The sequence below is a fragment of the Corvus moneduloides genome, chromosome 3 (assembly GCF_009650955.1).
Source record: "Corvus moneduloides isolate bCorMon1 chromosome 3, bCorMon1.pri, whole genome shotgun sequence".
In the NCBI taxonomy this organism is placed as follows: domain Eukaryota; kingdom Metazoa; phylum Chordata; class Aves; order Passeriformes; family Corvidae; genus Corvus; species Corvus moneduloides.
Window position 1 is genome coordinate 3,262,359 of NC_045478.1, and position 26,121 is coordinate 3,288,479.

The 26,121-nt window shown below is 47.9% G+C and overlaps 1 protein-coding gene across 1 annotated transcript in view; it reads left to right on the forward strand.

Moving 5' to 3' along the window:
• The first annotated feature begins 3,804 nt into the window (after positions 1–3,804).
• Positions 3,805–26,121, forward strand: part of BLK (BLK proto-oncogene, Src family tyrosine kinase) — a 44,236-nt gene continuing 21,919 nt past the window's right edge. The window contains exons 1-4 of the mRNA XM_032104528.1: positions 3,805–3,976; positions 4,077–4,281; positions 21,932–22,034; positions 24,378–24,426. Coding sequence (XP_031960419.1) covers positions 21,933–22,034; positions 24,378–24,426 — 151 coding nt within the window. The 5' untranslated portion in view covers positions 3,805–3,976; positions 4,077–4,281; position 21,932. The remainder of the gene's footprint in view (positions 3,977–4,076; positions 4,282–21,931; positions 22,035–24,377; positions 24,427–26,121) is intronic.

The following is a 26,121-nucleotide window of genomic DNA, read 5'->3' on the forward strand; positions in this document are numbered from 1 at the left end:
TTTGCAAAGCCCAACCTGGGAATTTCTTGTTGTAGTGGTCATTTGTAGAATCATGGAAGGGTTTGGGACCTTAAAGATCATCCCATTCCAATCCCCTGCCATGGGCAGGGACACCTTCCACTATCCCAGGGTGCTCCAAGCCCTGTCCAACCTGACCTTGGACACTTCCAGGGATGAGGCAGCCAGACCTCCTTGGGAACCGCTGTGCTGATCTGAACACCACAAACACTGTAAGGTGCCTTAGAGCCCCCTAAATCTTACCTGGACCGTCTGAGCTGCCTCTTACCACCCAAAATGGGCAGAAATGCCCATTCCTCTATCACAACAGCAGCAGCTCAACTCCGTTTGGATTTTGAACCTTCTGCTTCTTGCCCTTTCTGCTGGATTTGGATGATTTCTCCTTGCAGGTATCCTGCTAGCAAAGCATGGAGGAGCTGGATCTCCTGGCAGGCTTGTGTGGCCATTGTGTGGGACCAGTACTGGAATCTCGCAGGACCATCCATGGTTTCTTCTCAGTTAATCCCCAGATAAATGCTTTTCCCCTAAAGCAAAGACCCTGTAAAGAAAAGTTCCTAAAGTACCTGAAGGGAACTTGCAGGAAAGCTGGGGCAAGAACATGGAGTGACAGGACAAAGGGGAAAGGGTTCAAACTGAAAGAGAGTATCTTTAGATGAGATATTGGGAAGAAATTGTTCCCTGTGAGGTGGGGAGGCCCTGGCACAGGGTGCCCAGAGAAGCTGTGGCTGCCCCTGGATCCCTGGGAGTTTCCAAGGCCAGGCTGGGCAGGGCTTGGAGCAACGTGAGATAGTGGAAGGTGTCCCTGCCCATGGCAGGGGGTGGAATGAGATGATCTTTAAGGTCCCTTCCAACACAAACCATTCTGATCCTATGGCTCCCTGGGGCTCAGCCTTCCAAGGATGGGAAGAGGAGTCTGTGGTGCTCCCAACCATCATCATCCTCTCCTAGACAGGTTCAAACTCCTTTACCTCCCCAGGGACTTGTACTGGGAAGGTGCCCTGGCATGGCTGGAGGATCACCTGGGGGCCAATCAACCTGGAGATGCGGCAGAGGCACCTGCAGAGGGCAGCAGGTCTCCAGGTGATGCTGTCCCCTGGTATCCCAAGGGCTGCAGAGGTCAGTTGAACTCACCTGGCTGCTCATCTCTGTGGATCACTGAGGGACCTGGCACTGGCCTGTTTCAGCCTTCACAGAATCATGGGATGGTTTGGGTTGGAAGGGACCTTAAAGATCATCTCGTTCCAATCCCTTGCCATGGGCAGGGACATCTTCCACTAGATCAGGTTCCTTCCTTGGGGTATCTACATTATTTTCTCTATGGGTCTCTCCCAGGTGAGTCAAACATCAAAGACAAAACAGAGGACGATTGTGCCTGAAATCCTGCCAAAGTCATGGTGGGAATTTTCAGCCCATTTGTTTTTTTCAAAGGTAAAAGCAGATCCACTTGGTGATTCCATAACTAACTTTGTGTGTATATTGAGTTAGTGAATTATCCTTCCCTCAACTCAAAAAAAAAAATCCCAAGACCTGAAGAACTAGAAATCATTTCCAAATAAAATCAAGACCCTTTCCAAAGATTTTGACTGATTTGTAATGGCTTTCCTTTGATAAAGCTACTAACCCAATCCATTGCAGCAATCCATAAAGGTAAAAAGCATTTAAAATCTCAAGACTGATATATATTTTTTTCACCTCTCTGCTGGAAAAAAGGGATTTCCGTTCCACTTTCACTCAAAATATTTGTTGTAAATTAATTCCAGAAGTGCTAGTGAATAAAAATTCCCCCCCGCTTCCAGTCTTACCATTCCACCCTGTAAGGCTTCATCACCAAAACCCACAGGATTGGAGGGGTCTTGAGTGAACATCATCTCCCCAAAATTCAGTTTTAAAATGCTCTGATTGCCCTGAACTTATTTCCTTGGCTTTGTGAGGAAGGGAAAGGTAAGAAAAGCCCATCTCAGACCCCTGCTTTAAGTTGGGGTGAATAAAAGGTGGAGTCCAAGCTGCAGCTTCCCTCCCCTGTCACCCCAAAGTCACTTCCTGCTCACTCCTGCAGCAAGAGCTGGGTGAAATTTCCTGGATTTGTAACTGATTGTCAGGAAACACAGTTCTACTTCAGCAGCTGGTGGCTTGACAAATGGAATCTGGACAATCTGCTCAACCCAGGACAATAAAATGAAAGACCAATAATTGGATTTTTATCTTCTTTTTCTTTCATCCCAACTGTTGGAGGTTTTTTCCTATTTATAAACCAAACCGACTCTTTTGGGGACATTAAAATGTGAACAGCACCTGAAATGTGTTTGCCTGTTAGATTCCTCTGCTTTGCTGTTTGTTCAGCCTGATGAATGAGCCATAAAATCAAATGCTTGCAACAGTCCCGATGTCCACTATTCCAGAGAGATCCATACTTTGCAATTTGCCTCCAGACAACTTCCCCTGCAGAAATCCATCAGCAGAAGGGTGTTATCTCAGCCAGGGGTGATCCTTGAAACTGCAGGACCAAGAGTGAAGATCCAACCTTCTGCTATATAAGATTTTCATCCTTCATCTCAAAAAAGAGCTGATAAACATCCCATTGCTCAGCCAGTCTCAGGCAGGATCCTTGTTGTCCTGTTTGTTGAAGCTCTGGCTGATTTTCCTTTCTCCTTGTCTCAATGTGTGGAGGGTTTATCCAGAACCCAGCAGGATCTGTAGGTGACACTCATCAGCTTCCTGGCCTTCAGATGAGTTGGTGGGTCTGGAACCTGCAGGTGAGGGTGGAAATGAGAATGATGGAGCTTCAGAGCATTGCATGGTAAAAATAGGAAGGACCAGGAACTTCTGAGTGATTCCAGAGGAGGCCATGGAGATGCTCTGAGGCCTAGAGCCCCTCTGCTCTGGAACCAGGCTGGGAGAGCTGGGCATGTTCACCGGGAGAGAAGAAGGCTCCAGGGAGACCTCAGAGCCCCTTCCAGTGCATGAAGGGGCTCCAGGAGAGCTGGAGAGGGACTTAGGACAAGGGACAGGACAAGGGGGAATGGCTTCCCACTGCCAGAGGGCAGGGATAGATGGGATATTGGGAAGGAATTCCTGGCTGTGAGGGTGGCGAGGCCCTGGCACAGGGTGCCCAGAGAAGCTGTGGCTGCCCCTGGATCCCTGGAAGTGTCCAAGGCCAGGCTGGATGGGGCTTGGAGCAACCTGGTCTAGTGGAAGGTGTCCCTGTCCATGGCAAGGGGATGGAACAAGGTAAGCTTGATTTCCCCTTCCAACCCAAACCATTCTGTGATTCTCCAGTGCCCGAAGACCCTTGGGAATGGAAGGCACTGGACCCCCCCAGTGCAGTGAGATCTGAGCTGGGCCTTGCCCGCAGCAGCTCCAGGTGAGCGCTGGGTCCTCAGCACGGGCAGAGCTTTGTGCAGCACCACGAGCAGCTAATTGCACAGAACAGGGTGAAGGCAGATCTCACGAAATCTTACACACAAGTGATAAAGAGATATCAGGATGTGCTGTCAGCTGTCTCCTGGGCTCTTCCCCCTATGCCCTAAATGGCATCAGCTGTCTTGTACTCGTTGAAGAAAGGAGGAAGAACACGACCAGCCTCTTTAGGTGAGCTCTGAAGTGGAAACAGAACCTCAGATGGAAAGTGAGTGAGGTTACAGCCCCGTAACCCAGCTGATTACAAAAAGGGAAACTTCTCAAACTTGAACCTGACTGGTGATAAGCTCTCTGAAAGTTAAGTGCACGCAATAAGTAACTCCACCCCTTCTATTGGCCCAGGCTGCTCTGAGCTGTGAATGGGTCAATTTAGACAACTCCAGACCCATATTTCTCCTCCCATTTTGAGACCAGCTTTATACCCTGAGGCTGCAGGGGACAACTTCACCTCACCCCAGCCTAAATGAGGGCAATTCAGGGTGTTGTTTGCAGTAGGACCAGACTTTCTACAGCCTGAGGAGCCTTTGTGGGTTCTTCTAAGGTAGACCCCGTTCTAATATTAGTAGTGTGTGAGAAGTGTGGTCATACTGTCAGCCCTCCACTGCTCTAAGTGTAACAAACCAGTTCCATTTATCATTCAGCTGCTGGCAACAGGAAACCACCAACAGCAACTCAACACACGACAAGAAGAAGAATTAGGGCTTCTCCTTCTGCGTGCTCCAAGGATTGAAACTCATCAAAAGGAGCTGATGGTCCTAAGCTGATGATCTGGAAGGGGTTTTTCGGCTCTGGTGGACAGCTAAGATCGAGTGGGGTATGATTTAATCTGAACACAGGGCTCTCAAAGTAAGTATAAATGATTTTCCAGCAGTTTTCCTTCCTCCCTGCTGCCTGTTTGTTGTCTGGTGCTCCCCTGGGCATATTCCCTTAGGGTATTTAAAGATTTGGCCCATCTCTGGACCAGTGATTATTAAAGCCTTTAGGATTAGGGTGGGATGTCCAATGAGCCAAACTGCTGCTGTGGACCAGGATAGGGGGTGTGTCTGTCTTTCCTTCTGGCAGCTTCCCAGTGCTGGATTTGGGAACGCTCTGAGGTGGGACTGATGCTCCAAGTCGGACGCTCACCCAGTGGGTTCTCTCTCAGGCACAGATCAACTTATTTTCTCTTAAAAATAGTGAAAGTAGATGACAGCAAGGAGTGAATGAGCTTCATCCAACTGAATTTCTTGGGAATGAGAGTGACAGGAGAAAGTGAAATCAGTTCTGAAGCTGAGGGGAGGTGGAAGTTAGGGTGCTCAGCTTCCAACTCAGCAACCTTTGGGTGCTGTGGGCGGCGTGGGGAAGGGTCGAATCTTTAATTCCCCATATTTGGAGGGGCACGTTTGGGATCTTTGAGGGTTTTTTGCTTTATTCCACCCCACAGATGGTTTAAATGGTTTCCTTGGACGTAATATTTTATTTCCATCAGCTCCTCCACTGAAGCTGGTAAAATCACTGCAAAGTTAATGTTGGTTGTGGACAAAGCTTCTGGCAAAGTTGGAAATCTCCAGCAGAGCTATAGGAAGAGTGGACTTGCTGCTTCTACTGTGGTCACTTTGCAGGATCTGCACTAAGCCCGTAACTTTCATTCCTGATTAGAATTTAGGTCAGGCTCAAAATTCCAGAGCTCTAAGTTGGAGCGTGGATATTTCAGGTTATCCGTGCTTGCTGTGACACTTCTGGGAGAGAAGAGCGTGTGCCGTGTTGTAGGGTATTTGCATCTCAGACCTCCTCAGGTGTTTCCTCAGGGCTTTGTGGCCAGCGATGCCCCACTGAACGCTCTTCAAAGTGCTTTAGTTAGCCCACTCGTGATTTGGGGCTGTTTCTTGCCTCTCATGCTGGGCTGCTCTGGTGTTTAATTGATTATGGATCTTTAACAGTGCAAAACCAGGACACTGCCAGCAGTGAGGGATCCTGCTGCATGCAGAGCACACACACATGGTCCCTGCTCGGGTATGTGCTGGAGATGGAGAAGGCAGATGGAAATGAGGAATTAAAAAAGGACAGCTGCAGGGCAGCCCAGGCACCCTCATTAATATTCTCGGTCGGTCATTCTGTCAAGGCTTAAGTAATTTTTACCAGAAGATTTGAGGGCTGCAGAGCTTGTGATTTCTTGTTCACGTTTTGCTTTCTTCTCCCAGACCTCCTGCAGCATTTTCATTATATTGATACCCAAAAGTCAGTGAAAAAGCCCTTCTGGCACATTCTTGTTTTGTTCTGTCAATACGGGGCTGTTGCTGCCCCGTGAGGACTATGAAATCAAAACCTGAATTTTCTGATGGAGGAGGACAGACCCAAGGCATATTTAAGTGAAAATTTTGCTAAGATGCTGCTGATTATTCTTTATCTTCTTTTCCAATGAATTCCCATGTTTGGTTTAGTCAGCGTGGGGTGTTCTGGGATGCTGTTATACCCCGGGCTCTCATCTGACATGGTGCGCTCCCAGCTCCCCTTAGCTAAACCCAAAATATCCCAGGATGGGCATCCCATTCCCTCCTAATTTGGGCTGTGTGTCCGTCTCAAACACAGCTATCAGCCCCTTTATTTCTACATCATGACTTTCTTCCTGACTGGCCTTTCAACCTTTAGTTCTCTGTGGTGCCTTGATGGGCACATCAGCATCTGAAAAGGCCTCTAGGACATTTTCAGGAGCAGCCCAGATTTTTTGTAATCTCAAGCGGGTGTGGAAACAGGGATTCACAGGGATGGATTTCACAGGGATAGCAGGGATGTGTTGAGCAGAGTCTGAGCTCCTGGGCACACTGTTACTTCATCATTTGCCTTCCTTCCCCTCATTCTTTCCATTCCATCTGTCTTAAAAAAGGAATTTTCTCACTGCTCCTTCACGGTTCATGAGTCTCTGGAGGCAACCAAGCGCTGCCTCCATGTGGGTGAGTTCCTTTGCAGCCAATCATTTCCTGCAGGGGTTCCATCACGGGCAAAAAATCGACACCTGGGGCTAAATCCTCCTGGAATCCTCGCCAGCCCCAAAGTTTCCATCCATGTCTTAGTTCCATGTGGTGCAAATCAGCTTTTTTCGTTAGGCTGACACCACATTGCAAGATTAGAAGTAGCTGGGGGTGGGTAAAAAAGGATGAAATTCCCCCTTGCAGAGGTCTTGGCAACAAATTACAGCCCCAGGGTCCTGATGCTGCTTGTGGAAGGAGAAGTTGCACCACTGGACATCACTGGACAAAGCAGGCTATGCAGGGTCACAGTTCTTGATCAAAAATAGATAGGAATGTAAGCCAGAATTCCAATGTTTCATGCTGGACAAGATATTTTCTTCTCACAAGTCATCCTGCTGTTTAAGTCCATCACAATGTCCAGCAAAAAAAATCTCCCCCACCACCGAAAGCCAAGCTCAGACCACAGCAGCTCCTTGGGTAGAAGTAAAAAAACGGGGTTTAATTATAGTTTTTTTCTAAGAAAAAACTGCAACTGAGCAGGAGAACAATGTTCCTGTGGTTTTACAGAGCAATTTTGTCTGTGTTAATGTTAGTCAGTTTTAATTTCAAAAACATTGTGGCCTTGCCTATTCAAACTTCCAAACCCAGTGATAAATGCCTGAAGGAGAGGGACACGATTGAGAGGAGGTGTGGGAAGTGTGGACTGTGTGGAATTGCTGCAAGAAATGATGTTGCTTCTTTTGCTGGAGACACAGCAAAGAGAGGGGGAAGAAACTTGCTGTCCACCATGGCATCATGGAATGGTTTGGGTTGGAAGGCACCTTAAGGATCAGCTCATTCCAACCCTCTGCCATGGGCAGGGACACCTTCCACTATCCCAGGTTTTTCCAAGCCCCATCCAGCCTGGCCTTGGACACTTCCAGGGATCCATGGGCAGGACAGGCAGTCAAGGGTCTTTCAGTGAAGGAAATTAGTTCTGGTTGTTAGGAAGTCATTTTAAGGCTATGGGAATTGGAGGGCTGGGATAGGCTGATAGGAAGCAGCGGGAATTTCCATCACTGAAAGCTTTGAAGTCCAAGTTAGGGGGTTTCTGAGATTAAGAATCTTCGTGGTGCCAGTCCTATGTTTCTGCCACCCTGTGAAATACACATGGCTCCTGAACTGAAATGTGCTTTTCAAACTCATCCCCCTGCATTTTCCCCTCTTTTTTTATTTACTTACGCACTTATAAAATCATTTTCCAAATTTGATCCAATCCCACTGACAATTTCTGCTCCTCTGGAAGCTGTGGAATTTGTTACTGATCAAAAAGCAGCCAGCAGTACCCCTGCAGTCCTGTGTGTCAGGCACGTAGGAGACACAGCACAAATAATAAACATGTGGCTCACAAATGAATTCTTTGCTACTTCACGAGCAGAGAAGAGTGAAAAATTACTCCGTGTCCAGGACATCTGGTCTGCCTTGGTGATGGTGGAATCAGGAATGATTTTGGTGGATGAATGTTGGTTGAAAAACTCTTTGTCCCTTGATAAAAGGACCTTACGGCCAAGAGGCAAAAGAGGTGCTGGGCCCCATGCCCAGGTCCCCCTGGTTCCAATTTACTACAGGATGGTGTTTCCTCATTCATGGAAGGTCCCTCATCTCCATGAAACCTGAAGTGGGAAAGAAAAACCGTAACAAAATGCTGTGGGCAGAGGAGCTGCTGGGCTTCTTTCAGCCCAGAGAGTTTCTTGCCTAAAAGCTGAGCCGTGGTGGCATCCAGGGTTATGTGAACGACTTGGAACCATGCAATTTGGGGCAGAACATCTCAAAATGTGTCTATGGGAGGATGATGCCTGAGAAGTGGCCTTTGAATAGAAGTTAAATTTGACCTATGGAAAAATCAAGGCATCACACTCAATGTGTGATGGAAAGAGGGAGAAGTGGTGTCGTGCTAAGCATGCAGAGAAACTGATAGAAAAGCTTTAAATTGACTTTTATCTCAACAGTTTTTCCTGGCTGCCTCTTGCATATTTGGCCTTGACCATTTTAGAAGCAGAGGAAGAAGAGCACAGCTGCTTGAGACATTAATGCAGCGAACTTGCACGATTAGTATTTTTTTTTTCCAGTGGAAGGTGCCAATATTCGTGGTGTTTCTGTGACAGAACCTTTTGAAAGGTGGTGATTTCCCATGAAATGCTTTTTTTCCCCCTAAAAGTTGTGGTGAAAAAGTTGGAAAAAGCATTCCAAAAGTCACTGAGTGGTCTGCCAAGGAATAATAACTGTGAGTGGAAGGGAATTGTGAATGTGGGACTCGGTACAAGCCTGGTCCTAAGCAGGTGAGAAGAAATCCTGGTTGTTTTAGTGCAGTACTGCTGATGCCAGGCAGAGCAGGGACACTGGCAAAGCAAGAAACTTGAGGAAATAAGATTTCTTCTGGCTCTGAAGCAATAAATTCAGACCAGATCAAGTGTGAGGTAACCTGAGAGTGGATCAGCCCCATCACTTCTGTGCCATAAATAATGACTTTCTGTCACAAACCTGGTTGCGAGGTTCAGCCTTGTTCTGCCACATTTCTGTCTCCTTCGAGCACCATAAGGATGTTTCGATATCATTTTAATTCTGAAAATGGAGTTAATCTTCTGATTTTGGATAAGGGATTAAAAAGTAATGGGTTCCTTCTTTCTTTACGAGCATCAGCAAGGAAATAATATTGAGACAAGGTCTTGGCTGCTGCAAGTAGCCAAGAATAGCCAAGTTGTGAGTGTAGGAGAAGCCTGGCAGGGAGGACTGGTCTGAGTAGGAGTCACTTTCTCTGTCCAGAAGAGGCTTTTCCTCACGGGATCCAGACAAAATCTCTTTGTGGCCCTTCCTAGCAGACTATGTCCCAGCTGCCATCAACCAAAACTCATATTTTCATCCCAGTCCCTGGAGATATCCCTTCAAAACCAGAAGGATTTAATTATAAATAACGATAGTGAAACAAGAGGGAGTCCATCCTCACCCTGCGCCCGGGGTGATCTGGTACCTGGTGCCCGTGTCTGAGTGTCATCCCAAACACAGGGATGGGATCCTCTATTTTCCTCCACATCAGGGGGAAAGGGACAGCCTGTCCCTTGGAATGTGAGACCAAAGAGGAGGGCCAGTGAAGTCAGGATAGATTCTAAATAAACATAATAAACATATATGGATCAATGTAGTCCAGGAGCCACCACAGCTCCTGTAGAATGGGGACCACCAGGGGTTTGGATGCAGCCACCAAATTTTTAAGAGTGGGAGAGGAACCCCAATATTGCCTGTTCTAGTAGCTGAGATGCTGCCTCAGAATTCAAAAAGTCCTCAGAGTTCAAAAAGCTCCAAAAGTCTCCACATGGAATCTGGTGGGTTGTCTATAACACATTAGCCTCTTTCAGGAGCAACAGGACACTGTAAATAAGCTTTTAATCTGCTAGAGGAGTGGGAACAGGGAGGTTCTGATGGTAAAGGAGACTAGTCATTCCTAAAAGGGAAGAGAAAAGCATGGCCAGCCCATGAAAATGTCTGGCAGAAATGAGATGCCCAGCTTTTACAGCAGTAGGATGGGGAGGCAGTCCTGGGGGCCAGATGGGAGAGGAGAGCTACCTTCATCCCTCTTGGTGGGTTCAGTGCAAAGCTGGAGTCACCTCTGCAGCAGAAATCTCAACAGGAACACCTTTGGTTCAGCGTGAAGTGGATAAAATGCCATGGGATGGGCATTGCTGCACAGGGAGGTTGTGCAGGGCCCACCACTGCAGGAGTTTGGCTGTGGGGTCATCCTGGTTGGCTGTGGGGTCATCTGGAGGGAGATTTCCTCAGTTTCCAGGAATGGCTTCAAACTGACAGAGAGTAGACTTAGATGGGATATTGGGAAGAAATTGTTCCCTGTGAGGGTGGGGAGGCCCTGGCACAGGGTGCCCAGAGAAGCTGTGGCTGCCCCTGGATCCCTGGAAGTGTCCAAGGCCAGGTTGGACGGGGCTTGGAGCAACCTGGGATAGTGGGAGGTGTCCCTGCCCGTGGCAGGGGATGGAACAGGATGATCTTTAAGATCCCTTCCAACCCAAACCGTTCCGTGATTCTATAATTCCATGATTTCACACTTGTGTAGGGGCCTGCAAAGACACTGGAGAACATCTGGGAGTTGATGCATGGAAACAGGGTGGAAGCCACCACCAGAAAGACCCTGCTTGTCTGGGTGAGATCACAGCCTGTGCTTTCAGGTCGGGGGAACAGGGACAGATGGAGCCCATCTGGAGTGACTGGGAGCTGCAAATGAGAGATTTTCCCCCTTTTTAGTGCCGTTTCTCACCAGCTTTCTCAGGGTTCTCCCTCCAGCCACTTTCAGAGGACATCCCTGGGCTGAGTAAGCCAACTGTCTGGGCTTCTGGATGCCAGGTCTCATCTCGTGGCCATGAGATGTCCAGGCTGGAGGGAACAGAGGAGGCACAAGGATGAAGGGATGTGCCCCAGATGACACACAGGATACCATAGATACCAGAACGACCTCCCTGGGATGCAGTTGGCAAACCACACCATTTCCAATTTTTTTATTTTTAGTTCTTGGTTTTGAGCTGCTTGAACTGCGGCCATCACTGGGAGAGCCTTTGCAGCAGGCGGCTGCAGCTTCTGGGTTTCCCCGCTGCCAGCAGTGGGAATGTGTCTCAGATCAGAAGCAGGTTTCTGTCTGGAGCTGCCACGCCATCGCCCTGTTCCCAGGATGACTTGGCAGACACTACTTCACTGCTCAGCCCTTGCTGCACCTCGTGGTAGGCTCCTCCTTCCCACCTCAGCAGTGGATGACAGCAGCTTTCTAAAAGAGCAACTTCCCTTTTCATAGGGATAGGAAGTGAAGCTCATTTAGCAAAGAGAGGTCACCCACCAAATGATGAGGCCCTGCCCTAAAGCTCAAATCACTCCACCTAAACCTGACACTGTCCTCTTCTTCCCCAGCTCCAGACCTGAGCAGCTCCACCTCCACCCCCTGCCCTTAGCTGGAGGAGAATTGGGAAGGGAAAATGCAAATTGACAAGGGAGAAGTTTGGCAAATCTGCACGGGCTCCCTCATTTCTGTGTCTCTAGGAGCAGGCACACGTGGCTGAGGCCTGCTGGGCTGGGTGTCTGTCCTGGTTGTCTTCAGAGTCACCCAGGCTTGGAGGGTGTCAGAGGATGGTGCCAGGCTCTTCTCAGTGGTGCCCAGCCACAGGATGAACAGCAATGGCCATAAAATATACCACAAAAAGTTCCACCTCAACCATGAGGAAGAAATTCTTTATGTTGAGGGTGTCAGAGCCCTGGAACATCTGCCCAGGGAGGGTGTGGAGTTCCCAGTCTGGAGACATTCCAAACCCACCTGGACGTGTCCCTGTGTCACCTGTTACAGGTGATCCTGCCTTAGCAAGAGGGTTGGATTGGGTGATCTTCAGAGGGCCCTTCCAATCCCATACTATTCTGGGATTCTGGGATTCTGGGATTCTGGGATTCTGGGATTCTGGGATTTAGAGATTCTGGGATTTAGAGATTCTGAGATTCTGTGCTGACCCTCCAGGACTAGGGACGCAGTATGAGCCCCACGGACTTGCAGCCCTCCATGAGGTTGTCTTCCTTTGTCAGGAGCACAGCGGCAGAGCCAAGGCTGATTTCCATACCGTGTTTCCAGAGGGATGGAAACCAGGCACGTGCACCCTGGAGCAGCCACCCCCACCTCACACATCGTCGTGTCCTCAGGCACCCTCTTGTTGTCCTTGTGTCCTATGGCTGGTAAAGGTCTTCTGCTGTGACCTCAGCTCAGATCTGCCCCGTGAAGCTTTTCCTCCCGTAAACAACATCACCAGTGTGGGGTGACCTTTATCTTGTGCATCACACCCAGCAGCTGTCGGCTCATGTTTGTCCTGCTCAGTGGGGGCAGCTGAAGTGTAAACGATGTGAGGTCATCCCAGCCTCGAGCTGGCCGAGACCAAGCGTCCTTTTCCCTCTTGCTGCCACATCCAACACAAAGATGTCGTCATGCAACTACCCACAGAGGTTTACATGCTGGCTTCTGGGGCCTCCTGTCTGCACCAGCTTAAGAAAATACACTGAGAACACCCCGGAGGAGCCAACTTGTTACACACCCGCCATGGGAAGCCTCTGTAGAAACAAATCCTGCTTCTTATACAATATTTATCTCCCAGGACAGAGTTTCGATCTCTCAATCAAACATGCTGAGGCAAAATGAAAAAGTCACTTCCTCAGAGCCACCCACAAGTCCCTGACCAGGTCTTCATTCGTTAGACCACGCTGCTATGGTTGAGTAGGTTCATAGAGGGATGGGGCTGGCTGGAACAAGATTTGTTTCATCAGAAAAAGGTCTTTTTTTAGTCACAGAAAGGAAAGATCTTGGCAAAGCCAGTTTTTTTGGTTGTTTCCTAAAATTTGGTGGTTTGCATAGTGGAAGCACAATCCATTCACAGTCATTTTCACTGTTTTTAATGACAGCTGTTAATAGCCTGTGGCATTTGCTGGGGTTTGTGTCTGGGTTCTCTTTGTGTTTCTTGCCTTCCTCACTGCTATTTTCATTGCCCAGGTTGTCTGGGAAGTGCAACTCCCACCCCCTCCCAGGTGATCATTTTTATATTCAAAATAGAGCAAGGAATCCTTAGGGGGTGAGAAGAGAGTCAGTTCTGACACAAAGACCTAATTAAAAAAAGAAAGCCCATTAAAAGCATTTGCAAAACCAGGCTGCTCCTGCGATCTGGGGCTGCAAAGCTGTCGGTCCCATGGATGGTGTGGATGTGGTGGAAGCCAGAGGCCTCTAAAAGAAAAATTGGAAAGGGCTTTCAGCCCCATGGAGCATCTGTCATGGGTCCAACCGGTGGCTCGTGCGTCCTCGGATCGCGTCCCCAGGAGCAGCAGCGTAGGAAGCAGGCAAGTCGGGAACATCCTACCCCCATCCACGTTCCCCTGAGGGTGGGGAGAAGCCCAGCAGGTTTTTCTCTGTCTTCATCCACTCTCCCATCCCTCCTTGTCCTCTTTCCTTTCCCCACAATCTGTGGGTTAAAGAGATGACGGAGGCACTTCCCGGTGACTGCTGGATCCGGCGCCAAGGGATGGTTTGCGGGGATGCTGTTCCCTTGGTCAGCTGCAAAAGGAGGGGAGGACAAAGAAGTGCCAGGTGTGCACATCCTGGCGCTCCCATCCTGCCCTGTCCCCCAGGGCCTGGAGGGGAAGAGAGGATTTACGTGTGGGGAAGGCTGGCAGGAGCTGGACACAGCTGTGATGAGTAGGGAAGTGCTCTGGCATCCCGTAGCTATTCCTGACACGCAGCTGGAGGTGTTCAGGTGGGCAGCTGGAGATGTTTATCTTTCCCCATAGCCCTTTGCCTCCACTGAGGGTGGTGGGAGGGAGCATCATTCCCTCTGAGACCCGATCCAAGGAATCAAATTCCTGAGCACCAGCCTGCCACCAGCTTCATTCCTCCTCTTGGTCCTATAAAATGCTGTCCTCTTCCTAGGAAAATTCATCTCTGGGATGCAGGGCCTCCAGGAAGGCCTTTCCCAGGGCAGAAGTTTGGGTGGCCACATAAAGAGGTGTGGAGGAACATCCCATCCATCTCCTCATGTTCTGAGGGCTGGGAGGGCCAGGACCTCCCCACATCCCTACAGATCCCTGTGATGTGTCCTCCAAATGCTGTGAAACGGAGCTTCAGGGATTCTGGCCAAGGGACCATGGCCCTTGCCCACTTCCATAGGATTTGGATGTCAGATAGGGGTGGCCTGCAGAGAGGATTTCACCCTGCTGTGCTCCAACCCACCCAGGACCCATCCACAATTTGGCCTGCACCAACATTGGGCAGAGAGAGGTTTGAGTTGAAACCTGAGCTGATATTTCAGGCACTGCAGGAATTTCTGCTGGGAAATGCAGTTTTGTCGTAAAGTCTGTCACACCTGATGAATCATGGAGTTGCTTCAGGTACCCGAAGAGATGTGCCTTCCCTCCTCCTTCTTGGCCATTCCAGTGCACCTCACATCTCCCAAGTCCTGCAGAGACATTCCCAGCAGGCATTCCACTTGGCTGCTGGAACACCTGGGCTGAGCTCGTGAGGGAAGCGTGTTGAAGGGAGGTGGGATAAGCAGTCTGCCTTCCTGCTTTTCCCCTCTCCAAGACCCTGATCCCTGGCTCTGTTTCCTGGCCGGCAGCCTCCTGCAGCCCAGCCGAGCATCTGTTGGCTTCCAGCGGGATGCAAAGCTCAATGTAAGCAGCCATTTTTCCTCCAGACAGATGTTTTGATTAGGGAATGACAACTTTGGCAACAGGAGGCTGTTTTCTACTTCTGGAGTGAGCAAGAAGCTTTTATTATCTTCTTCTCTTTATTTTTTTTTTAATTCCCTGTCAAAAAACTTTCTGCATCTGCTTAAACTCAAGGTCCTGGAAATTTGTGTGCTCCCATACCCCCCAGCCTCACACAGCCTTCTCCCATGGATTGTCCCAGCTCTTCAGAAAGGCCTGGAACAGATGGCTTTTCTGCTTGGTTCGTTTGCTTGAGCCAGGTTCTCCTGCAAATCATGGCCTAAGAAAAATGGTAGATTTAGGGCAGATATAAGTTGTAATGGAAATGGAAAGCTGGCTTGGATTGCAGCAGGAGATCCTAAAATAAGCCAGTGGGCCTCAGTCTCCTTCCTGAAATGCGTACCCTTCACTTAAGGATAAACCACAGGACCACAAAGCTCCCAGATTTGTTGTTGGTCTGTCCTGGGCTGGCAGGGAACAGATACCTCCAAGACAATTTGGCCACACCAGCTCTGCTCAAGACTGGGACCAGGACAGGGTCCAAGACAGGGAGGTGGGCTGCCCTGGAGTGGGGAAGGAGAAGGGTGGGGCCAGGAGAAGGAGGCACCCACAGCTACTTTGGGGTTCTTCGGGTGTGAGAGGTTTTATGAGGGACCAGCACCAACATCAGCACCTCACCTCGGAAGGAAAGCCCAGCTGCTCCTGGGGGTTTTTCACCTTTCCTCAAGGACCTTTTAAATGGACCAGAGTGCTTGAGAGAGTCCTCAATGCGCAAATACAGCCTGGTATCCATCAAAGACCAGGACTGGAATGGGTCTGAACACTGCCAGTAGGATATTCCTAGTTCTTCAGCGAGGACGCAACACACAAACCCAACATCTGCTTCACTCCCCAGCAAGAACCACGATGCTTCTTGCTCTCCAGCTCTTCACAGAGATAGCAGTGCTGGACTAATGGAACGACGGAATGGTTTGGATTCGATTGGAAGGGACCTTAAAGCCATGGGCAGGGACTTTCCGCTAGACCAGGTTTCTCCAAGATTCATCCAGCCTGGCCCTGAACCCTTCCAGGGGTGTGGCAGCCAGAGTTTGGCCACTGTGTTACAGAGAATGGTGGCCGTAGCCTCCACCTTCTGCCCCTGAGAAAGACCTTGCTCATGGTTTCAGTGCTCTTTATAGCACAGCGCATTGGTTCCGAGTTGTCTTCTTACCTTCTCTTAGCAACAAAGCTGAAAATTATCTCAAAATATGAGCTAAAAAGGACTTGACCAAAACCCAGCAGAAGTAGAAAACGGTCACAGCAAAAACCGCTTCAGTAGCAAAAAACAAATCTTCCTTCTTATTTAAGGAGCTGATCCACCAAGATCTTCAGTAATTCTTCAATTTTGTGTCTTGCAAGGAGATCCAAGGGTGCCAGGTCAGGAAGCGTTTTGAAAAGCTATTTTTTTGAGGGAAAAGAGAATTGAATGCATCTGTGATGTGCTGAGAAGTGGAGGAAATTTTTCTTTTACCGAACTTTTTTGCTCCTCGCCGATGCAAAAATGCAAATCTGGAATACTTAAATTATTGCATCTGCAGTGAATTGATTTCAGCAATTCTTTCAGGATGGGGGAGGACTTGCAAAGAGAAATTCAGCATTTAAAACCCTTCATAATAGGCTAGATCTGCATTTTCAAAGTAATTTTTTTAGGGTTTTTGAACCCATTTCCTTTTAAAAAACATGTTCTTAAAAAAAGAGACGTTCTTGAGTTTTAAAATGAATTGAAATATCTGATCTTAGTGAACTGTTAAAACACTTTGTTACACCCACCGCAGAATCTGGATGGAAAGGGGGCTCATTCTGTGATTTCAGTAAACTTAGGGGTTTTTTTGGACCTGCCCTCAGAGTGAAACTCTATTGGCTTGCTTGGGTATTAACCTGTTTTTCCATGGCAGTTTCATGGGGTTGAGGCAAATGGTGAGCCAAGACTTCTGCTTTTCTTCTCTATTTGGTCTTGTTTCCTTTCCTGTACCCCCCCATGCAATCCCAAGGCTGTCTGTCAGTGTCATCCCCATCCCTCTTGCAGAAAGTGCTGGATTCACATCAGAAATGACTTCAGATCTCTTTTGCCCTGGTAGAGGAAAGCAGCCAACGGCAGTAGGTGGTGCAGGGCTGCTCATTGTAAAAATGAGATGGGCAAAGGTTTGAAATGACAGAACCTGAGGCAATGGCATGAAACTGAGTCCAGGGAGCTTTAGGTAGGATATCAGGGAAAGGTTCTTCCCCCAGAGGGTGCTGGGGCACTGGAGCAGCTCCTCAGGGAATGGGCACAGCCCCAAGGCTGCCAGAGCTCCAGGAGCGTTTGGACAATGCTCTCAGGGATGCACAGGGTGGGATTGTTGGGGTGTCTGTGTAGGGTCTGGAGCTGGATCAATGATCCTTGTGGGTTCCTTCCAACTTAGGATATTCTGTGATTCTATCATCTTCAGAAGAGCTCCCTTTGACCCATTCCTGCAGGAACATTTGCACCTGCATCCGCCTCTCTGTAGCCAAAATGCCCCCTCAGCTACCCCTCTGAAGGTTGCTAAAATTGCATTGTCATCCGCTGACGTGGACACTCAGCACATTTTAGAGGTTCTGCCCGTGCATCCGGTGTTCCTGTGCCCTTCATGTCTGTCCCACACTAATTCAGAGCTGGCTGCACCACAGAGCCCCTTGTCCTGGTGTCTGTTGGCTTCTTCAGCTTGGCTCTTCCAGGAGCACCTCTGCATCACATATTTTTTACTCAAGACTTAGCAGCTAACGGGGACTCATAAAATCATAGATTATCCTGAGTTGGAAGGGACAGATAAGGATCATTGAGTCCAACTCCTCAGGCTGCACAGGACCACCCCAAGAACATCACCATTTTTTTCTAAAACTGTTTTGTTGCTAAATTTTTTTTATGCATATAGAATAATAAAATCCCTGAATGGTTTGGGTTGGAATGGACCTTAAAGATCATCCTATTCCCACCCCTGCCGTGGACAGGGACACCTTCCACTGCCCCAGGTTGCTCCAAGTCCCGTCCAACCTGGCCTTGGACACTTCCAGGGATCCAGGGGCAGCCACAGCTTCTCTGGGCACCCTGTGCCAGGGCCTCCCCACCCTCACAGGGAAGAATTTCTTCTGTATATAGAACCTAAATTTCACTTCTTCCAGTTTAAACCCTCTGCTCTTTGTCCTATCACTACAGCTCCTGATGAAGAAGAATATGGAAAAACTTTGTGTTCTGCTTTGATTTCTGGTCACTTTAAAAAGAACTTGTTTTATAAATTTGAGGGTTTGAGGAAAACAGTTTCTCCTCGCTCAGTTATTAAATATAAACCAACATTTTTAGATGTGAAAAACTATAAACTCACAAAAGGAAATTTCTATGCTTTTCTGAGTTATTGTGTACTCCCCAGTGCTCTTTTCCATTGGAAAAAAAAAATAAAAACAGGGTGGGAGAACTATTCTGAATGTCTTTTCTCATTTGTTTTTTTCTTGTGAAGGTAATTTTTAAAAGCACTAATCCGAAGTGGAAACACGTTGGCACAACGTACGTTCAACTCAGCTGCCTTTATTTTTGAAAACAGAATTACTTTTTAACAATTGAAGGTTCCACCAGCTGTGAAATGGGAACCAGCAGCTCTTTCTATCCAACAACATTTGTCTGCAGGACTATTTTGGGATTTTGCAAAACACCTGCTGGCCTGAAGAATGGTGATGGAGGCAACTGGGAGAGTGGGACTGGTAGATTTTGTAGGGACTGTGAATCCCCAGAGCTGTTCAAACCCCTTCTGTGCGTGGGTGGGAGCGAGTGACCTTTGCGGGAGAGAGTGACCTTTGCTTGACCTGAGGTGGGCCGTGTTGTTCCTCTCTCTGAGCTGCTTTTGCATGACTGTGTCTCTGGCCCGTGCATGGGGAAAAAGCTGAGCCTGTGCAAGGGTGCAGAGAGGTGTTTCCAGTGTCAGCAGGGTGCAGAAAGGGCCGCAGTGTCCCCACAGGGGTGCACAGGACAAGTGGTGGTCCCTACTCCTCTCAAACCCTACCAGAGAAGCCACAGGCCCCTGGTGGGACTTGCTGAGGTTGACATTCCTCCAGGACTTTCCCATTCTGCCTCACCAATGCCATGACTGGGTACCACAGTACTTGAAAGAGGGTTCTTGCCTCAGTGGGAGAAGTAGGACACGGTGATGATGTGGATGATTATGATTAGATTTATAGCCAATACAAGAAATATGGCTAATAAATATCTAAATAGCAGCTCCATCACCTATTGCAATGGTTATAGCGTCACCAGGTCATGATAATATATAGATTATATATATATTATAGATATTATATATATATATAACCTATTGAGTCATGAGGCTCCTCACTTTCTGAACTGCTCAAAGAAATTGAAATGCGGCTCACTCCACTTAGTCTCAGATTTGGTCAACAGCCTGTGACTAAAGGATTACGATAAAAGCAAGTTCAGCTAGAAATGTAGATTTTCATTCTTTGGCCCTGCAGAATTCACAGTTGCAAAGCGCCTATGGAGCTACTTCAGGATTTTTCTCTGTATTTGACCTTGTCTGAGCACTTTTACTCACCCACCCAAAAGTGGGTGTTCCCCATCTTGGGGCTGGATGTCCTGCAGGTGTCCCTTCCAGGGTGAAAACCCACCCAGAAGCTGCCTTCCATCTTGGAAGACCAGTTGGTCCAGTGGGTCCAGTCTCCAACAGCATTTTATACCCCTTTGCAGGCCGCAAAATCATCGCAAATATATTACTACTACTACTGCTACTACTACTACTACTACTACTGCTACTACTGCTACTACTGCTACTACTACTATTACTTTTATTATTATTATTATTACTAATTATGTATTCCATTAATTACGTGAGCACCTGGTGTTCTTGTGTTCGGATGAACTGCACTGCCCGACATAAAGCGAAAGAGGAGAGGGAGGATGTGTGTGGGAGGTTATATTTGAAGACCCGAATATCTTTCATTGCCATCACACATTGAGAGCAGCTGAAAACCCCAAAAGATGCATCCATGATGCCGTAGATGGTCCATCAATTCTCTCATAAGATCATCCTGGTGACTTGACTGACAGTCAAAGCAAGTTGCTGACTCGTGCTATATCTCACATTCCCTAAATCTGCCAAAAATATGGCAATTGACCACATTATCTCTCATTTGGGAGCAGAGTGTATCAAAGATCCCAGGATTTTCCAGTGAGACTGTAACAAGAACCACAGATTGATGTCCAACATGTAGATGGATTTTTCTGTCTTTCATGGTTGGTAATGAGTGATATCTAAAACTTATCCATCATCCATCTTTAATTAAAAGGATATCTTGCTGGTCCCCGGGTGAAAAGAAAATTCCAGCCACTCTCATGGCAAAAAACCACGATCCAGGATCAGAAGTCCTGGCACAAAGTTGTGAGGGGAGGAGCAGGAAAAGTTCCCCTAATAAATCCTGTGCCATTGCACCGCCAGATCTGCTAAGCAGAGCAAGCCCTGGGTGCAACCTGGAGGCTGCCAAAGGAAAATGAAATTGCTGCAGGAGCTGCTCTGGTTGATTTAATAGGTGAAACTCCCCCTCTGCCCATGCTGACAGTGCCTGGAGCAGAGCTGAGGCCTGGGGACAGATGGATGGGCCATCTGTAAACTCAGGTCAAAGGAAGTCTCAGAGGTGAAAAAGTTTTGGATGGGGGGAAAATGTATGTTGGACTACTCTGAAATATTTCACCACTTCCTTCCATTTTTCTCTTTATCAGATATAAAGAGGCAGATATGAGGCAGAAAGGAGAAAACATTTAGAAAAATAACACCTTAAAATATTGTGATGGCTCCATTTGGAGCCTCATTTCAGAGTCCCAGATTTTGAGATATTAGATTCACGCTAGAAAGCAAAAAAAAAGTTGCTTTTACTGGAATATTTTTTCCTGTAAGTCTGTTTGCTGGGAGCTTTTCTGAACACAGCGGTTGGAGTCTGACTACCATGACACAGTGCCAGACTGACATTTGGGGGTGTCCCTGGGCCTGAGGTCCCTGATCCTCCATGATCACTGCAGACCTTGGGGTATTTTGGCAAGAATAGGAGTCGATGTGTCTCTGCACAGCTATGAGTATTCAGGGTTTGGATTTTGGGTTTTTTTGGGCATGTAGCCCACACCATCCAATGCCTTTGGTTCAAAGCAGGGACTGGGGCAGACTTTGGCCCTGGATATCGCACTTCAGTAACACTGCCTTCATCTGCTCCTTCATTTTTGAGGCTCCAAGCGGAGTTTGGCCATTTTGGCTACCTAGACCCATTATTATCCTTGGATTCCTGACCAGAGCTGAAATTACATTTCTATGATGAAATCAAACAGTTCTCAAGCCCGAATTTGGAAACCTTAATGCAGACCAGATGATGATCCATGGAAAAGCTTTGATTCATTTGTGTCCGGTGATCCTTGAGGTGTCCAGGTCTGGGATGTGCATAGGGTATAGGGAAACCTAATCCATGATTTCTGAGAGGATCCAGAGCACATCAAAAAGTACCAGAGTATTGCAGATGGATGAGACAAGCCCTCAGCCCACGCTTCACTGGCAGGATGGATGCAAGCTACACCATATTCCTTACATTTCTTACAGTATTCCAAGGGGTTGAAGAGGTCCTGTGGCTTCCTGGACAAACCAAGTGCGAGTCTGTGCTGCTGAAACATGAGGAGCAGCGGGACTGGTTCCGTGCACGGCGCGGCCACATCCGCGCACTGCCCTTGCTGCGTGGGAGGGACACGAGCTGCAGAAAGCTCTGAGCAGCCTGAGGTGACTCGTTCTTGGGCCAGGGACTGTGTGACCCTCCTGAAGCCCTGGTGCAGCTGAGCAGCTCAGCACAAGGCTGTTGATAAACCCATCTTCATCCCTCTGGCATCCCCCGGCTCTGGAGCAAGTTCGATATCAGATGGGGATCTCTACACTGGAGAGGGGACATATCCAAAGCAGTCATTTGTGCCTCTTTTTTTTTCCTCTGGTGACATATAGTGTCTGTCTGAACCTCATTTGCAAAGTGTGAAACACCAGAGTCACATGGGAACAGAAATCTTGGGGTTCGCAAGGTCCAGGGTGGCAGGAGGACTGTAGACAGGATGGTTTTAGACTCCTCTCTTCGCTGTCCCATCGTCCTGCATTCTGATCTTCTCCAATTTGTTCTTCATGAATGCAAAGACTTTTTTTCCTCAGTGCCTGTGCCTTTCCCCAAGAGCAGTCTCATTAAAAAACAATTTCTGCTCTTCCTTCCAGGATGGGGTTGTTCGGCAGCAAAATTCAGCGGATGCCCAATGAGAAACACACTTCTGGAGGCAACCCAAAAACCAAAGGCAAACCTCCTCCTGCCCCACTCCAGGTAAGCCTGCAGTTTTGTGTCCTTTTGGGGTCCCCCCACACCTCAGTTGTTGTCTGGAGTGATGGCAGGCAATATTTAGAATCACAGAATTATTGGGGCTGGAAGGAACTCGAAAGCTCATCCTGTTCCACCCTCTGCCATGAGCAGGGACACCTTCCACCATCCCAGGTTGCTCCAAGCCCTGTCCAGCCTGGCCTTGGACACTTCCAGGGATCCAGGGGCAGCCACAGCTTCTCTGGGCAGCTTGGTCCTCCCAGCTGATCCCTGTATCTTTTGGACAGGGGTGGGAAGGGCTCTGAGGAACCTCTGTGTATTAAAAAACCCTAAAATACAGTGTGTTGGTACTTAGAAATATCTTCTCATCAGCACTTTGAAACCCAAGCTGATGTTGCTGACTTGCAAGATGGGTCAGATTCAGGCTAAGATTCAAAGTTGCAAACCACAATGGAAACTTCACCACTGTGAGTCCTCAACGGCTTCGGCAAAGAGGGTCTGCAGCCAATCTGTGTCGGGGTGAGCTGACAATCAGAAACGCTGGGCATCCGCTGCTCCCTTTGCGGTCACTCAGCCTCTGCTGGCATGGACACAGAGCAGGAAGGAACTGGGGCAGGATTTAGGAGACCTCAAAAGACACTCTCCTTGTTTAAACGCTGCAAGTCACTTCACCTCTGTTGCCGTCCAGAGGACATGAAATTGTTTTGTCTTTCCTTGCCCCTGACAGCACTGCAGCCAGCAGCCAGCACAAGACAAACTCGAGGTGCAACTCTCATGTGAAAACCATCTCGAACCCTGGGAGAGGGGAGGAATTGCCAGTTATTGCTTTTTATGACAGCTGGAGATGCTTTTCACTCCTTTAGTGTAATTTCTGAGTTCTCCCATGGCTATTCAGCCCAGTTTTCATGACAGCAGATGTCAAATTGACCAAGAAGATGTTATTTTCCTAAATTTCATTCTCTCCAGCTCACTGGAGAGGAGCCAGTATCACTGTAAATACAGTATCATTGACCATTCCTTATTTTTTTGCCACAGGCACTCAGCTCTCACATGTCAGGGGAAATCCAAATTTCTTCCAGTTAAATGAGAAATGGCAGCGGATGAGCTGCTCCCCCACCCCACATTTCGGCTAAGTAGGGGTCAAAGGGTGGTGCAGGAAGAAAACACAAGGTGTTTTTAGTTCTGTGTCCGTATTTCACCACTTTTGCATGTGTATAAAAATACCTGGGAGTGGTCAAACACCCACTAGAGGCACTGGGCACCTTGGAGTGATCACAAGGCTGGCGCTGGAACTTGGGTGAAGGCCAATTTCAAACTGTTATCCCCCAAAACAAGGTGGTTCCATCCCAGCTCATTTGGAATGATCTATGGACAGTTTGACAGCTCCCACAGCAGGGCCAAACCAAACCAGGGACCATGACAGCATTTTAAAAGTGTACCCCAGTAAGTTGCAGTAACTTGTTGCTATTTAATTTCAGTCTGTAACTTCCTCCTGAAGGGCAGCGGAGGGGCAGCTCCGATCTCTGCCCTCTGTGACCAGAGACAGGACCTGAGGGAACAGCTTGGAGCCATGCCAGGGGAGATTTAGGCTGGATATTGGGGAAAATGTTCTTCCCCCAGAGGATGGTCAGGCACTGAACAGGCTCCCCAGGGAATGGGCACTGCCCCAAGGCTGCCAGAGCTCCAGGAGCATTTGGACAACGCTCTCAGGGATGCACAGGGTGGGATTGTTGGGGTGTCTGTGCAGGGCCAGGAGATCGATCAATGATCCTTGTGGGTCTCTTCCAACTCAGAAGTCACAGAATCATTGAATCATAGAACATCCTGAGTGGATATCCACAAGGACCATCAAATACTCTATGATTTCTACAATTCTCTGATTAATTTGTTGTTATAGCCACTGCCTCTGTTTTCTGAACGTAACCCTGAGCAAAGGATATTCCATGAGCCTTGGGACAATTATGACAGACAATATTTCTGGGTTTCTGCTTGAAATGATACTGCAATTGCCATTTCTCAATTGGGCCATTCATATCTCATCCCTCACTGGTCTGAAATCTGGCATCAGATGGGATGGAGCAGGATCCGAATGAGTTGGCAGCAGATTTCTGCTTTAACTCAGAGGGAAGCCAAGGGTTATTCCAGCTTTCTGTTAATTCAGCTACAAACACCTCATGGCAAAATGTGCTAAGGCCATCACAACACGTGTGGAGCCAGACACGGAGGCTGCTGACTGCCAGCAGTGGTCTCTGAACCAGACTCCTACTCGTCTGTGAAGCTGAAATCAGTTCTTCCTGAAACACAGCAAAGTAATAAATATCTCCTTTTTCCTTTCTATTTCTATCTCAGGGGAGACAAGTTATCAACAACCCTCATCTAAACCAAGCCTCTGCACAAGGTAAGGTTCTGTTTTCTTTGCCTCCCCGTGGGGTTTTGCAGGATGGTGGTCCCCAAATGGCAGAGTTTGAGGACGAGCCATCACGTCACAGGCGTGTGGTTTCTGTATCTGCAGCCATGCCTGACAGGGAGTTTATCAGAGTGGTTCAGAAAACTCAGTTTACATCACCAAGTCTTTGCAGCTGCCAACTTTCCCCTGCTCATCAAAGAAACCAAGAGGGAAAATCACTCCCTCTCCTTTGGAAGCAGGTGATCTTTAAGGTCGCTTCCAATTCTGTGATTGGTGGAGCAAAGGGAGGTCTGAGACTGGAGCTGCGTGAGATTGCTCTGCCCTGTCTGCAGCGTGACAAGTCATGGATGCTTTATGCAGCCAGCTGAAAATTTCAGAGGAAATCACAGGCATCAGAGAGCCCAGAGAGGCTACAAAGAGAAGGAGAAGAAAGGGAAGAGCACAAAATAAGGATACACAGAGCCCCTGCCTGGAGATGGGCCGTTGGCTTCATCCACCCCTGCAATTATCTGCGGATCACAGATGGTGTCTTTTAGCAGGGAACCCTCTGCTCCTTCTGCCCAGCCTTCAGCAGCAGTTCGTGTGTATTCTTATCAAAGAAGTTCTGCAGATTAAGGACAGAGAGAGAGATAATTAGAAGAGGGGGAAAAAATAGAAGAAGCTTGGAGGAAAGCAGTCAGCAACACATGAAAGTTCTTCACGTGGATGGAAACGTAGGATTAGGGGAGACAGGGCATGAGGGAAGAAAAAAGGGGTGGTGAATAAATGGGGTGGGTGGAATGAGAGCATTAGGTCTTCTTAGATCTTGTGGATGATGATGGAGGGCGCCTGCCATGGTCCAAGCACGGGAACCCCTGCAAGGCCAACATTTTCTTCAAATTCGGCGTTTGTTATGGAGATCAAATCTGCGGGAGGTGAAGTTCCTCAGCCATGTGAGCTGGGGTGTGTTTTCATGGAAATACCACTTTTCCAGAAACCACATTTTCTTTTGCAGAATTGTTTTCATGGCACAATTCCAAGTGGCCATGCTCTCCTACCTCCCCAGCTGAGCAGAGAGTGACAGTTTTTCACAGGATTTTTATCACAGGGTTTTTTCACCCTGGTCAGAGTCACAGCAGAAATTGTGATCAGGGAGGCAGATTTTACTTCTCCTTCATGCCCAAAGGCAGAAGTGGAAAGATGCTAAAAAATGGATTAAGTACCGTATTAGCCATTTTCAGCTCTCAAAAATAATTTTGTTCATTAGATTCAGTTCCAGTTCTGGAAGAATATTCACACTGACAGTCTGGGAAACTTCCTATTTTTCTCTGCCAGTGTCTGAATTTCCTGAAATGATGGTACATCTGACTGTGCCCTTTGTGGTAAAATGGGCTGATAAGAACCATGAAAGGTATTTGAGATACCAGAGATCTTCTCCTAAATGACAGCAATTCAAGGGAATCGAAAGAGAAAGCACAAAATCCAGGCAATCACTTCATATAAAAAAAATTCAAAGAGATTAATTAAATCCTGTGGGAGCACTTAAAATTCAATCAGGGAAAATTATTGGCTGTGGAAGTGTGGCATGTAATGTAAAATCAACCCTTTTTTTCCCCTTGTTTTTTTTTTTTTTTAATTTTCGTGGGCGTTTTTTTGCTCTCCTTGCATTTTGAATGTTTGGGTTTTTTTCTGATCTCAAGTTGTTGA